This window comes from Rhinatrema bivittatum, chromosome 10 (assembly GCF_901001135.1).
Source record: "Rhinatrema bivittatum chromosome 10, aRhiBiv1.1, whole genome shotgun sequence".
Classification (NCBI taxonomy): domain Eukaryota; kingdom Metazoa; phylum Chordata; class Amphibia; order Gymnophiona; family Rhinatrematidae; genus Rhinatrema; species Rhinatrema bivittatum.
The window spans coordinates 78,419,014-78,432,803 of record NC_042624.1 but is presented as its reverse complement, the minus strand read 5'-3'; the positions used below and the strand labels follow the sequence as shown (position 1 = coordinate 78,432,803).

Here is a 13,790-nt window from a genome sequence, read left to right as displayed (position 1 = left end):
CAGTGGGATCTCTGTCAGAGAGCCGATCGGTCTGGGGACCTCCCCTAGCCTGATCACACAGGATCAGGGCAGGCTGCACCATCCAAACCTCAATGCATTGTCTCTGATGTGAAAGGCTAGTTCTGCAACCCCTTGACCTCTCTGACTATGTGTCTCGGGTCCTGGTAGCTTCCAGTAGCCTGCCACCAGGAAGTCTTATAGCCTGAAGTGGAAGAGGTTTTCTGACTGGTGTGAGGGCCACGGCTTGGATCCATTCTCCTGCTCTACTCCAAAGTTGCTTGACTACCTGCTGCACCTTTTGGATGCTGGTTTAAAGACCGACTCAAGTACACCTGAGCGCCATCAGTGCTTTACCACCAGGGTATTGATGGTTCGCCCACCTCTGTACAGCCTATAGTAGGGCGCTTTATGCGGTGTTTGTTTCAGCTGAAGCATCCCCTATGGCCTCCTGTTCTGTCCTGGGAACTCAACGTGGTGCTGGCTCGGCTCATGCAAGCTCCTTTCGAGCCACTGCACTCCTGTGCAGGGTCAGCAAGCTTCAGGCATTGGTGACCTATCCGCCCTATATGAAATTCTTTCATGATAGAGTGGTATCGCGTACTTGCCCTAAATTCCTGCCTAAGGTGGTAACTGATTTTCATCTTAACCAATCATTCTGTCCACCTTTTTTTCCCAGGCTTCACTCGCACCAGGGCAAATGGACTCTGCACAGATTGAATTTCAAGAGGGCTTTAGCTTTCTACCTCAAACGAACAGCAGGCCACAGGCAGTCTATGCAACTCTTCATCTCATTCGACAAGAATAGATTGGGAGTTGCGGTTACCAAGCAAACGCTGTCACACTGGCTAGCGGATTGTATTTCCTTCTGCTATGCGCAGGTGGGCTTCAGCTTGGAGGCCATGTCAAGGTTCATTCAGTCAGAGCCTTGGCGGCTTTGGTGGCCCACTTGCTTGAGGTTCCCATAGCAGAGATCTGCAAGGCTGCAACATGGAGTTTTCTCTAAACCTTTGCCGCCTATTATTGCTTGGACAGGAATGGCTGACATGACAGCAACTTTGGCCATCCTGTCCTTTGGAATCTCTTTCAGTTGTAGAACCCAACTCTTCTTGCCTAGGGCCCTTTTTTCGGATTCAGGCTATCTCCCTCTGTTACCAACAGCACCTGTGTTGTGCCTGTTGACAACTGGTTAGGTGCTTCTTGGTCTTACCTGTTGTTTGGAACAGCCTGTAGCTATGCATTCACCCATGTGTGAGGACTACCATCCTGCTTGTCCTAGGAGAAAGCAAAGTTGCTTACCTGTAACAGGTGTTCTCCTAGGATAGCAGGATGTTAGTCCTCATGAAACCCACCCACCACCCCGCAGAGTTGGGTTTCTCCTATATTTGTTTTATTTTTTCATAATTCTATGTTACGATACTGAAGAGGGACCCCGCATGGGTGCACGGATAGTGGCATGCTGGGCATGCTCAGTGTGCCAATCAAAGTTCTAGAAAATGACATAAGTTTTCCGTGCCGGGCTCCATCCGATGATGTCACCAATGTGTGAGGACTAACATCCTGCTGTCCTAGGAGAACACCTGTTACAGGTAAGCAACTTTGCTTGTTCTAAGACAGTTCTTCTCAACCCAGGCCTTTAGGAGCTACTCAGCCAGTCTGGTTTTCAGGGCACCCAACATGAGCATGCATGATGAGAAATGTGCATGCACTGCTGCCTTCTCATGCATATTCGTGGTACCTATCCCAAAAACTAGAGTAACTAAATTACTCCTGAAGACCTGGGTTGAGAGCTACTATGTAAGAACACTTCAAGACAACTTGTTTTTTGTGCTAGTTAGTCTGTCGTGCTCCTTTAGATAACATTTCATCCGCATTAAAGTGTTGTTGCAGGAATGAGCTTTTGCAAAAAATACTTAAGATGTCTGGTTTGGTTTTGTTTCGCATACCAGTCAGAATCTACATTTATACACCAAAAATAGTAAATGAACATTCAGTTTCTTCTCCTGTCCTATGATTATATTAGAAGCCAACAAGTAGCATATTTATCAGAAGAAAATATGAGCGCTTGCCACTGTAGTGAGTGATTAAAAAAAAAGAGATTAGATTCAAAAAAACAGCTTGCATTGTTTACTGTATACACTGAGTTTCTATGTTCTAGTTTTGCCATCTGTAAAGACGGGCATACTTAGGGAGCAGTGTGATTCCATTTAATCAAGAAGATAGAATAAAATATAAAATCTTGCTTAAAATACGTATGTTTTACTATTTAACCTTTTGAAACAGCAGCTGCTCATGGGACGTGATACTTTTTACTCAGATTATTCAGTTACCTAGCTTTGTACCAACAGAACATTTCTGGTTCAAACAGCACATAAATGTGTTAGAATAATTTAATTCTACATCTAGTGGCAAGGAATTATATACAGTAACCGGACTTTGGCAGATTATTGAGAACCAGCTAGATTTGTTTATACCTGTTAAGTTGCCATGCGATTCCAGGCTCATGCATCCTAACCTAAGAGCATGTTTTATGACTCCGGAACCTGCGTGTGTTACAAGAACTCTAAATGTATATGTGCCTTGAAGTTGCTCCGGGAGAAGGAATGAAAGGAGAAGTGTGTGGTGGGGGGGCACCTTGGGTGGAGAGTATCAGTGGGGTTTGACTTCTACTGCTGGTTTCCCAGGCCCACCAGCAGCTCTCCTCTTCAGCTAACAAGAGCCTGGGGACTTCCGGCAACTCTGCGCCACTGGCAGCAGCTCTTCTTCCTTAACTGACAAGGTCTGGGGAACCCTGCTACTCTGGCCATTAGCAGCTCCTGCACCACCACAATATATTCTTTTTGTCTGCCTGCCCACTGCAACTCCCCGCTTATGATGTCAGTGTTGCAGAAGGACAAAGCAAAAACATAAGTGCTTTTTATTTCATAAAACACTCTAGAAAAATATTAAGTATAATGCAGAAAATCAAATGCACAGTTTGTTTTTACACTAGTTGAGAGGAGCAAGAAAATAGTTGCACTGTGAAAACATTTTAGATGGTTTCCAGCATCAGGACCCTGAGGCCCAAATATGTTAGTTTTTGCAGATGTGAAGTGAAATGACTAGTATTTCAGAGATGAGGTCTTCCCTTTCTTGGGGTACCTGATCCATCACTCAAATGGATTTAGGCCTTGCTGGCTTAATAGCTGAATTATGTTAACAATTATTTACCTGTTACATTAGTTTTGTTTTTTTGTAAAACCTATGTGTGGACAATATACCTTCCCCCCCCCCCCCCCCCTTTTCTTTCTTTGCTCTGGCATTGGAAAATTTTACTTTGTATCTGACAAAGATTAAGGAATGAATGTAGAACAACAGATTAGCCCCTTAATAATAAGAAAACAGAAATTGTACTTTTGTCCCAAATTCAGCCAGAGGAATTCCCTTTACAATTTTCCTTTGAAGGAGATGCCATTCCAATCCAATTAAGGGCACATAATTTGGGGTTGTCATTAACTCCTCCCTGTCTCTGCGACATCACATTGACTCGCTAGTGTAGTCATTATATTACAATCTCCATTTACTGCGTCCAGAAAAGCCACTTCTCAGCTACTCCGATTTCCATTCTGTTATACAATTCCTCATTTTATCATCGCTGGACTTAATGTTCTGTTTCTAGGTCTTCCAAACTCTCACTTACAGATGCTTCAACTTATACAAGACTCCATTGCTCAACTCACTGCTGGAATCCCGTTGCGCAATCACATCTCTCCAGTCCTAGCTAGTTTGCATTGGTTACCTATCAGCTGGTATGTAAAGTTCAAAATGCTGATGTGGGTCTTTTAAGGCCTTTCATGAACTCACCCCTCCTAGTTTATCTTTGGCAATCTGGAAATATCAACCTGCCTGTGTCCACTCCCCTTCACAACACTTGAGATCCCACCTCTCAGACATGTATGACTTGCCAAGTCCAGAAAATGTATCTTCCACATAGCAGGCCTTTGGATCAACCTCCTTGAGGAGTTGAGAACTGAGACAGACCTGTTCCGTTTCAGAAAGCTCCTTAAATCCTGTTTTTTCACTTCAGCTTTTACTATTTGTTAGATTTGGAGCCTGGGATCCCTTCCCATCAGGTGCCTGTTCATGTATAAAGTGTGAAGTAAATATAATTGTCTTTTGCTCTTAGTATTATTTGTTTTAATATGTGTATTTTTACATAATCCACTGAGACTAGATGATCAGCGGCATGTTTCCTAAATAAATAAATAAAAATCCTACCAGCCACTCAGTCATTCAGATTGCTTGATATGCTGCAGGTTCTGAAACTACCAAGTGAACAATAAGCTATAACATGACTGCACATTAATTACAAATATACTCTGAAATTGTAAGATCAGAGTCTTTAAGGCAGACTGTGATCAACCATTTTTAAAGTATAATATTTTTTTAAAATCTATTATGTATTTTCATAATGTTGACATGCCCATTAAGTAATCAAATATCTCAATTTGTGCTCAGAATTCTAAAGTCTTTTAATAATTTTGGTTATAATATAACAGTGCATCCCTGACTTGTCATCGAAGGGCATGATAATCCTCATTAGTCATTGTTTCAAATGTTAGCATTAAACCCCTTTATAAGAACATAAGACTTGCCATACTGGGTCAGACCAAAGGTCCATCAAGCCCAGTATCCTATTTCCAACAGAGGCCACTCTAGGTCACAAGTACTTGGCAGGATCCCAAGGGGGTAGATAGATTCCATTTTGTTTATCTTAGGGATAAGCAGTGGATTTCCCCAAGTTCACCTTAATGGTTTATGGACTTTTCCTCTGGGAACTTGTTCAAACCTTTTTTAAATACTGCTATACTAATAGCTTTCACCACATCCTCTGGCAATGAATTCCAGAGCTTAATTACGTGTAATTGAGTAAAAGAAATATTTTCTCTTATTAGTTTGAAATAGATCATTAGTAATTTCATTCTGTGTCCCCTAGTCTTTGTACTCTTTGAAAGAGTAAACAACTAATTTAAATTTTGTTTTTTTACTACACTCATTTTACAGACCTCTGTCGTATCTCCCCATGGCCAACTCTTTTCCTTGCTGAAGAGTCCTAACCTCTCTAGCCTTTCTTCATAGGGGATTCATTCCATCCCTTTTATTATTTTGGTTGCCTTTCTCTCTACCTTTTCTAATTCTTCTATATCTTTTTTGAGATGTGAGTAATATTGCATACAATACGTGAGATAAGGACACACCATGGATCAATAGAGGCATTATGATATTCTGTTTTATTCTCCATTCCTTACCTAATAATTCCTAGCATTCTATTTGCTTTCTTGTCTGCTACTACACACTGAGCAGAAGATTTCAACATATCAGTGATGACACCTAGATCTTTTTCCTGAATGGCGATTCCTAATGTGGAACCTTGCATTGTGTAGCTATAATTTGGGCTAACTCTTCCCAGAGTGCATTAATTTGCACTTGTCCACATTAAAGTTCATTTGCATACCCAGTTTTGCAATTTCTCTCAATTCTCTTATGATTTAACAACTTTGAATAATTTGGTGTCATCAGCAAATTTCATCACCTCTCATTTACATTTCCAGGTTGTTTATAAATTTATTAAAAAGCAGTGGTCGTAGAACAGATCCCTGGGGCACTCAACTATTCACCTTTCTCTATTGGGAAAATTTACCATTTAGCCCTACTCTCTGTTTTCTATCTTTTTAACCAGTTCTCAGTTCACAAAAGGACACTACCACCATCCCATGACTTTCTAATTTCTTAAGAAGTCTCTTATGAGGGACTTTGTTAATGCTTTCTGGAAATCCAGATGCCTGCCACCTTCACCAATTTGTTGCTGCTTCTTTCTTTCTTGCTTCTGCCTCAGTAAACCATCCTTCCCTGCAGTTATAACCAAGAAATTATTTACACAATTCACTTCTGAACAATGACAGGAGGAAGCATACATAACTCCTAGCTGTATTCCCCTTCATACCAGGTTACTTATAAATCTTAGAATTATTTATTTATTGAGTTTATATACTTCTGTTCTGTAGTCAATCACAATGGTTTACAAAGTAAAATAAATAGCCAGTCAGAAAGGTAGATTGGTTTGCTATTCCATACTTTAGAATTTTGCATACAGGGTATCTTTCTTCATGCAATAGCTTAATAAGATCACATTTCCACAGCAGCTACTGATGCATAGGCCTTTTTATTTTAAAACCATTATGAAATGAGAAATCTCAGTGTTTTGTATAATGTGTTTTTGACTTCAGACTTGCACACAACTGAATTTATATGACGTTCATTTGCTGTTTAAGGCTAGAGTGTAACAGTTTTTCACTTGGCTGTCTTATTCCCCTGGACTTGAACAGCTCATGAAGTAAGCGAAAATTTAATTAGGAGCCATATGAGTGTACACAAAAGAGCATATCCAATAGCAGAATTTCTGGAGCAAGGCAGTTTTCTTGAATTCACAGATGGTGTGGTTGCTTTAACTAAAAACAAGAAGCTTTAAATATGTATTCTATTTATAAAGCTTTTTAATTAGTCATATGGTTTAGCACTGCTGTTCCCAAATCTGGTCCTTGAGACCTCCCCAGCACATCCAATTTTCCAGATATTCAAAATAAAGATTCAGGAGCTTTGCATGTGTATTAAATCAATCCAGTTTTTTTTTTTATTAGGTTACCCTGAAAACATGATCTGAGGGTTCTCAAGAAACATTTGGGTGCCATTACATAAAATGTTTAGAATGTTGTTTAGAATGGCTTCATTTCAGTATTCTTTATCCCAACTTAAAACTCAACTATGAGAAATTTTGGAAGCTTTATAGAACACCAAAGGGGTAATTTTGTAACTGCCCGCAATGGTGTATAATCTGCGGGTATTTTTTTACCTGCAAACTTTACACACATTTTTTAAGATGGGTGTTCATACCGGTCCTGGGGGGGCCTCCCCCCAGCCATTTGGGTTTTCAGGATATCTGTAATAAATATGCATGAGATTTATTTGCATGCACTACCTCCTATGTATGCAAATATTTCTCATGTATATTCATTAGGGATATCTTAAAAATCCAACTGGCTCGGAGAGGCCCAGAGGACGAGCTTGAGCACCCCTGTTTTTAAGAGAAACTCTATGTGGGAAATTATACCACAAAACTACTTGCACACCTTTTATACCTGCTAATACATGCACATAGGAAAAACTGCACATATTTTTGAAAATACATAAGTATGTGCATAACCCCATCCCCGCCCACAAAAACACTTCTTCCCACTATAGATAAAAGTATATGCATACATACCTTATGGGCTGGATTTTAAAAAGGTTTCGCTCACTGGGCCTATTTTCAAAAGGCCCAGTGACGCGTGTAAAACCCCGGAATGCGTGTAAGTCCTGGGGCTTTACTAAAGGGGCGGGAATGGGGTGGGGCAGGGTGGGGTCAGAGGCTCCAGGCACAGTGGCCATTTGCCGCTGTGCTTGGGATCGCTCGCCGGCAGTCGGCCGGCGCGCGCAACTTGCGCCTGCCCAGAGGCAGACGCACAAGGTAAATTTAAACTTTTGAGGGGGGGGTTAGAGTAGGGGAAGGGGTGGGAAGGACAGGTTAGGGGGAGGGAACGGGGGAAGGCAGTGCAACTCAGCGCGTGCAAGGTGCATAATTAGGCACCCCCTTGCGCACGTGCGCCGACCCCTGATTTTATAACATGCGCGCGCCGGGTAGCACGTGCACATGGAGGCCATGCGCGCTTCTTTTAAATCTACCCCTATGTGTGTAGGTTTACCTGTATAGAGGGCGGACAATTTAAAAAAGAAAATTCCGCAGGTAAAGCACTATTTTACCTATGGAAATGGCTTTGAAAATTGCCCTGTTAATATGTAGTCTAAAAATTATTCCATTTCACATTCTGTGTCCTATACCTACTGTATAATAAGTTGGTTTTTGGAGTAAAGCTTTTTAAGTAGCTGGTTGCATAATCAGTCTCCATTAAAAGATCTATATCAGCAAATAGCATAATATTTGCAATTACTGTGTTATTTTTAAGGACCACAGGAACGCAGCTTTTCTTTTGATGGAAAGTGACAAACTAATCAGCAGTCTTCCTGGAGTGAAATGGGCAGAAAAGACCTTGGCACTGGCATCAGAACTGCAAGAAGAATGTATAGGTTTTATTATAACCAATTTCTCAGAGATAATAAAAAGTGAAAGTTTTTACCATTTGTTGCAGGTAAAACACATGATTTCTTTTTCTTTTTTCTTTTTTGTTTTAAAACTTGGATTTTAAGGATGTCTTCCATATTTAGGTGGTATCATTTGATTTGTGTCTAGATATTCCTTTTTCTAAAACTTACCTCTATCCCCCTATCAAAAAAAAGAAAAAATATGTTGACAAGATCTAAAAAATTATTTTGAGCCAAGACTATATAATTAAAAACAAAAATAAAACCTTGGCCAATTATTTACAAAAGGTATGCAGCTGGAAAACCTTTTTTAGATTTATTATCCATTTTTCTGTAGCATTTTTTAAAAACTTATCTTTTTATTTGTTAAATACTTTTTTCCATTTAGTGCGCTCTTTCAGTTTAGTGCGCACTAAAAACCAAAAATGATTCTACCACATGCACAGCCCTAATATTTACTAGTATAACAATTTGAGAGCATTATGAACCCCCTCTGCTCATTCCAGAAACACAGAGGTTGTGTGTTTGATATGTCCATGGAAATTATTTGCTAGCTATGTTTATTAATAAAAGCATTAAACAAATTAGGTAAAATTAGCTAGCCTGATGACTTGGTGGCAGTCTGTGCACTGCCATGCAGAGAACCTTTGTTCAATTCCCAGGTAAACGTGAATTGGTTATTTACTCTTTCAGATAATACAAGGACTAGAGGGCACTCCATGAAGTTAGCCAGTAATGCATTTAAAACAAATTGGAGAAAATTCTTTTTCACTCAGTACACAATTAATCTCTGGAATTCATTGCCAGAGGATGTGGTTAAAGAAATTAGTGTAGCTGGGTTTAAAAAAAGGTTTGGATAAGTTCTGGAGGGGAAGTCCATAAACGTCTATTAATCAATAGAGAACAGTAATTGATTGTTGCTGACATTAGTAGCATGGGATCTATTTAATGTTTGGATACTTGCCAAGTACTTGTGACTTGGATTAGACATTGTTGGAAACAAGATACTGGGCTTGATGGACCCATGGTTTGAGCCAGTACAGCATATCTTATGTTGGCCAGAGCTGGGAATGCTGTGGAAACAACTTCCAAAACCCCTGGGATTGAGTCCCAATCATCTTACAAGAGTGACACCTACTGACCAGACATGTGATTGCAGGACTTCAGAAGGAGCCCTCTTTATATGGCCCCCCTCCTGGCCAAGTACTGTCACTGCAATGAAGCTAAATGAGTTGGGAAGGGATATAAAGGAGGGAAATTCCCAGGTAGTAGTGAATAAAGGCTCATGGTGGTGGTGTCCAGCAGAGGCTGGTTCTGACTGAACTGCAAGCCCAAAAGAGCAGGAGGAAACTGCCAATCCAAAAGGGGAGGGGGGGAGAAGCAATATTAATAAGAGAAGACTGTGAGCTGCCATCTTGTTATAGGAAAGGACAATGATGGGAGAGAGAAAGAGGACTGAAATTTACAGTGCCTGAAATTTCAAGTAAGCATTTATATATTAGTTTCTACAGATTCTGCTGATCTTAAGTTACTAATTCATTTTTAGGGAATGGATGAAAAACATTGGTGAATAAAATTATATTTCTTAAGAGATGGTGTGAAAAATCGGACTCAAATCATTATTGCAAACTCCTCTAACTTTCACGTTTTCCTAATTGTAGATGGCAATAAATTCCCTGAAACTTAGCAGTCCTGCCGAAGTTCTCAAACACATTAGGGGCTCTACCATTATTTCCCTGATTTTTTGAGTATTTTTAGTAGCATACTGAAAATGAATTTTGTTCAGTATGGGTGTATTCTTACAACTATAACCTGTCACAAATACAGCTAAAAATGACCCATCATTTATGAAATGTACTCTAGAGAGTAAATAATTATTTTTTTTAATGTAGGTTGATTTGCTTAAAAAATGATAACTTTTTGTGTACAAGTACATTTTTTTATGTATAGATCTGAGTTTGGAGGGAACACAGCCCTGCATTCAGTTCTTTGTATAGCAGGAAAATGTGGTTTAGTAATATTGATGAATATATTGCCTTATCTGTGATATAGTATTAATTGGTATTTTTAATTTATTTTTTAGGCACAGGGGATGAGCACCAAACCATACCTTCTAGAAAAAGTTTTTAATGCAATTGAGAAAAACATTAACATTGAAAATGGATGCATTTTTATTATTGCTTTAGATTATTTGATGAATTTAACATCTGCAAGAGAGCTGGTAAGATTCCTTGTTTTAGCATGGGTAGATTTTTTTTATACTTTTGTTTGCTATGAACAGATGTGAAACAAAACATTTGATGGAACAGATAATGAAAAAAATTCTTCACTTTATTATATTTCATTGGCAGTATGACTGGCACAATAAACTTGTCAACAGTTTCGTAGACAATTTTTGTGACCACTATATCCACAGAGGTCAAATTCCCTTCAGAACGAGTGATTGATTATATTTAGATTATTGAATAAACTTGATACTCTAGACTTGTTGATACTGTTATGACAAACTTCTTTCCTAACTTAGTTTCCAGAGCAAATATTGTGTGCCATGTTAGCTACTGACTGTCAGAATTCATTTTCTTGGGTCATGTGATCTCACATGAAACAAGGGATTGTATGTGTTGGGAGTATATATACCTGAGAGAGCTACAAATTTATTATGAAATCTTAAATACCTGTGGATGCTTTGGGGGGGGGGGGGGTGGAGAAGGGAAAGCTAGAATCCTTTAGTATCTACTACCAAAAATAATGTGATTACTGTTAGGATTGAAATATTGCAGTGCTGTTCTTGCCCCCAACATCAAAATATTTTGGGAGTAGTTATTTAAAAAAATATCTGGTAGAATGCTTGCAATTTACCAGAGAAACGTTACCTCCCATGTCTAAGGTGGTTTAGGTCAGTGGTTCTCAACTGGTGTGTCATAACACATCATTTTGTTGCCAAGCACCGGCAGGTGTGTCACACACTTCCTGGTCTCCTGCTGCTCTTCCCTCCCTCTCTTCACCCCAGCGAGATGCACAGAATTCTTCAATGAACACTGCCGCCGTTCCTGCCCGGGTTATTAGCACATTTAAGCCCCAGGGGAATGGCAGCAGTGTTCGTGGAAGCCAGGAACAGCAGCATGGCCTTTTCTTCTTCCCGCCCCTGCGGCCATGAAGAGGAAGTGATGTTTACCAGGCACACAGGAAGAAGAAAAGGCCATGCATGCTGCTGCCACTGCCGAAATCGAGTCCCAAGGCTCCTCCCGGCCCCGCAGCGGTAAGAGGGCAGCACTCAGCTGTTTGCTTGTGCTGTGATCATTGCAGCACAGAGCAGTCAGCTAAGAATGTGGCTGTAGGGTTTTCCTTCCATGCTGCTGTTTGGGAAATTCATTGACGATCAGCTGCCCGGGGTCGCTGATGAAGTGGCAAGCTGCCTCCCAGATAAGATCAGTTCTTGGCCCCTGCTGATTGCATGGAAGGTGGACATTAAAGGCACTTCGCACATTTCAGTGATCTAATCACTGACACGGGTAATTTCAATTAGGGATGCTCTTCCTTGCTGGATGTAGTGAGTCATTCGGCAGACCATTGCTTTACTAATTATCAGCCTATAACTGTCTACTTAGTGAAAGGACAAATTTCTAAGTAGACCTGGATATTTGAGATGAGGGATGTTAAGCAAAGAAAGGGAGTAGTATTACAAGCTGGTTATAGAAAGGCACAGAGAGCCATGACCCCAGTGTAATTGGGAGCTGAGCAAGCTCCTTCCCTCCACAGAGAATCTTCAGTGTATCTCAATTCTCATCCTCCATGCTCTCCGCCTGCTGTTTCAGCACCAATACCCCCAGTTGGATCCTGCCCAATGCCGCAGACCCGGTGCAACTAATCGACGGATTTCCCAAACAGCAGCGCAGCAAGAAATCAGCATGGCCACATCCTCAGCTGCCCGCTCTGCACCGCAATGTTCGCAACACAGGCAAACAGCTGAGCGCTGCCTCCTTACCGCTGCAGGTCTGGGGGAGTCGCTCCTGCTGCAGTTCCCAGCCTGTCGTGACTCTGCTTTAATAGCAGCATACCGGCTGCCTTGTGTTGTAGCTACCATGTGTGCTGGTGGTGGGGTGAGTGAGACAGAGAGAGTGAGTCAGCGTGTCTGTGTGTGTGTGTGAGAAAATATTTGATTGAGACTGCATGTAAGTAAGAAAACGTGAGAGCAAGAGAGTGGTCAGGGAGGTTATGTGTGTGAGAGAGACAGATTGGTAAGGGAGATTATGTGTGTGTGAGAGAGACAGATTGGTAAGGGAGATTGTGTGTGAGAGAGAAAGAGATTGGTCAGGGAGGTGACAGGTGTGGGTGTGTGAGAGAAAGAGATTGGTCAGGGAGGTGACCTGTGTGGGTGTGTGAGAGAAAAAGATTGGTCAGGGAGGTGACTGGTATGTATGTGAGAGAGAAAGATGACTGGTGTGTGAGAGACAGAATGTATGTGTGAGATAGACTAGTCATGGGCCCTAAAGAAGAGGAGCGTGAGGACAGAGCTTCAGCAGCTATTGCTGTTTCTGGTGTGTGCTATTAGCCTACAAGGGAAAGGAGTAGGAGAGTTGCTGGAGAGGGTAAGTAAAGGTGACTTTTTAAGCTTATTTATCTTGATTGATTGCCATTTTAATTATTAGATATTGTGATGTCTGCTGTTTGAAATATTTTATTGGTGTTTAGAGAAGTTTTAATAATTTGTAAATTTCTAATGATTGGATGTTCTGTTATCAGTTCTTTTGAAACATTTATTATTCTAGTTTTAGGATTATTATTATATTTTACTTGAGAAATGTATAAATAGAAATGTGGAGACAAAAACTGAACTGGAAACTGCAAGAAGCCAGAATAAGTGTATGCAGTGCAACAATGGAAAAACAAAAACATTAACTTGAAGGTCACTTGATTCTGTATTTGGTGAGTGTCTGTGTTCTGCGTGTGTGACCCAGCTAAGGGTATTCTGCAAGCTTGTAGTTTGTGTAGGGATCTATAGCAGCATGGCTAATAGGAGATGTATTGGTGTTTAGGGCCTGGTTAAATATTTGTAGTGTTGCCTTTTCATAGGTAGGGTTGTTACTGTTTTAATGCGCAAAAAGTTACACCTGCATTATGGAACTCATTCAGTTTGTGTACATTATTGCAGATCCTGGGAGTCTGTTAGGTGCTATATTTCTGTTTTGCACTGAATGCAGAGTGGCTTTTCATTCCAGTTTCTGTCTCCATATTTGTAATTTGTGGTTTTTCTGTACTTGGTGAAGGTCGATTCTATGTGTGTGACCGAGGTAAGGTATTTTACTAGCATGTAGGCATTTGTATCAATATTATTTGTTGTGTTTTCTCATCAGTACATGTATTGGTGGTAAATTACTGTTTTTTCATGAGGAGGGCTATTGTGTCTGGTAGGAGAGAGTGTTTATGTTGCTGTTACTGAGATGACACCAGAAATATCTTTTTTTGTATGGTAAATTGAACAGGGAATGTCTTAGTTCTGTTCTGCACCCATTATAGGGGGGTCAGGGCAGTTCCTGTAGATAGAGTACATGTTTACATTTAGCCCAGTGACGATCATGTGTTCAGTGTGTCACGCATGTGAGAACCATCTGTCAGCT

At 40.5% G+C, this 13,790-nt stretch overlaps 1 protein-coding gene across 2 annotated transcripts in view; it reads left to right on the top strand.

The window, feature by feature from the left end:
• KIAA1107 (KIAA1107 ortholog) overlaps window positions 1-13,790 on the top strand; it is a 113,267-nt gene that overhangs the window by 65,021 nt on the left and 34,456 nt on the right. For both annotated transcript variants that reach the window (XM_029617673.1, XM_029617674.1), the window contains exons 10-11: window positions 8,037-8,219; window positions 10,256-10,393. In XM_029617673.1, coding sequence (XP_029473533.1) covers window positions 8,037-8,219; window positions 10,256-10,393 — 321 coding nt within the window. The remainder of the gene's footprint in view (window positions 1-8,036; window positions 8,220-10,255; window positions 10,394-13,790) is intronic.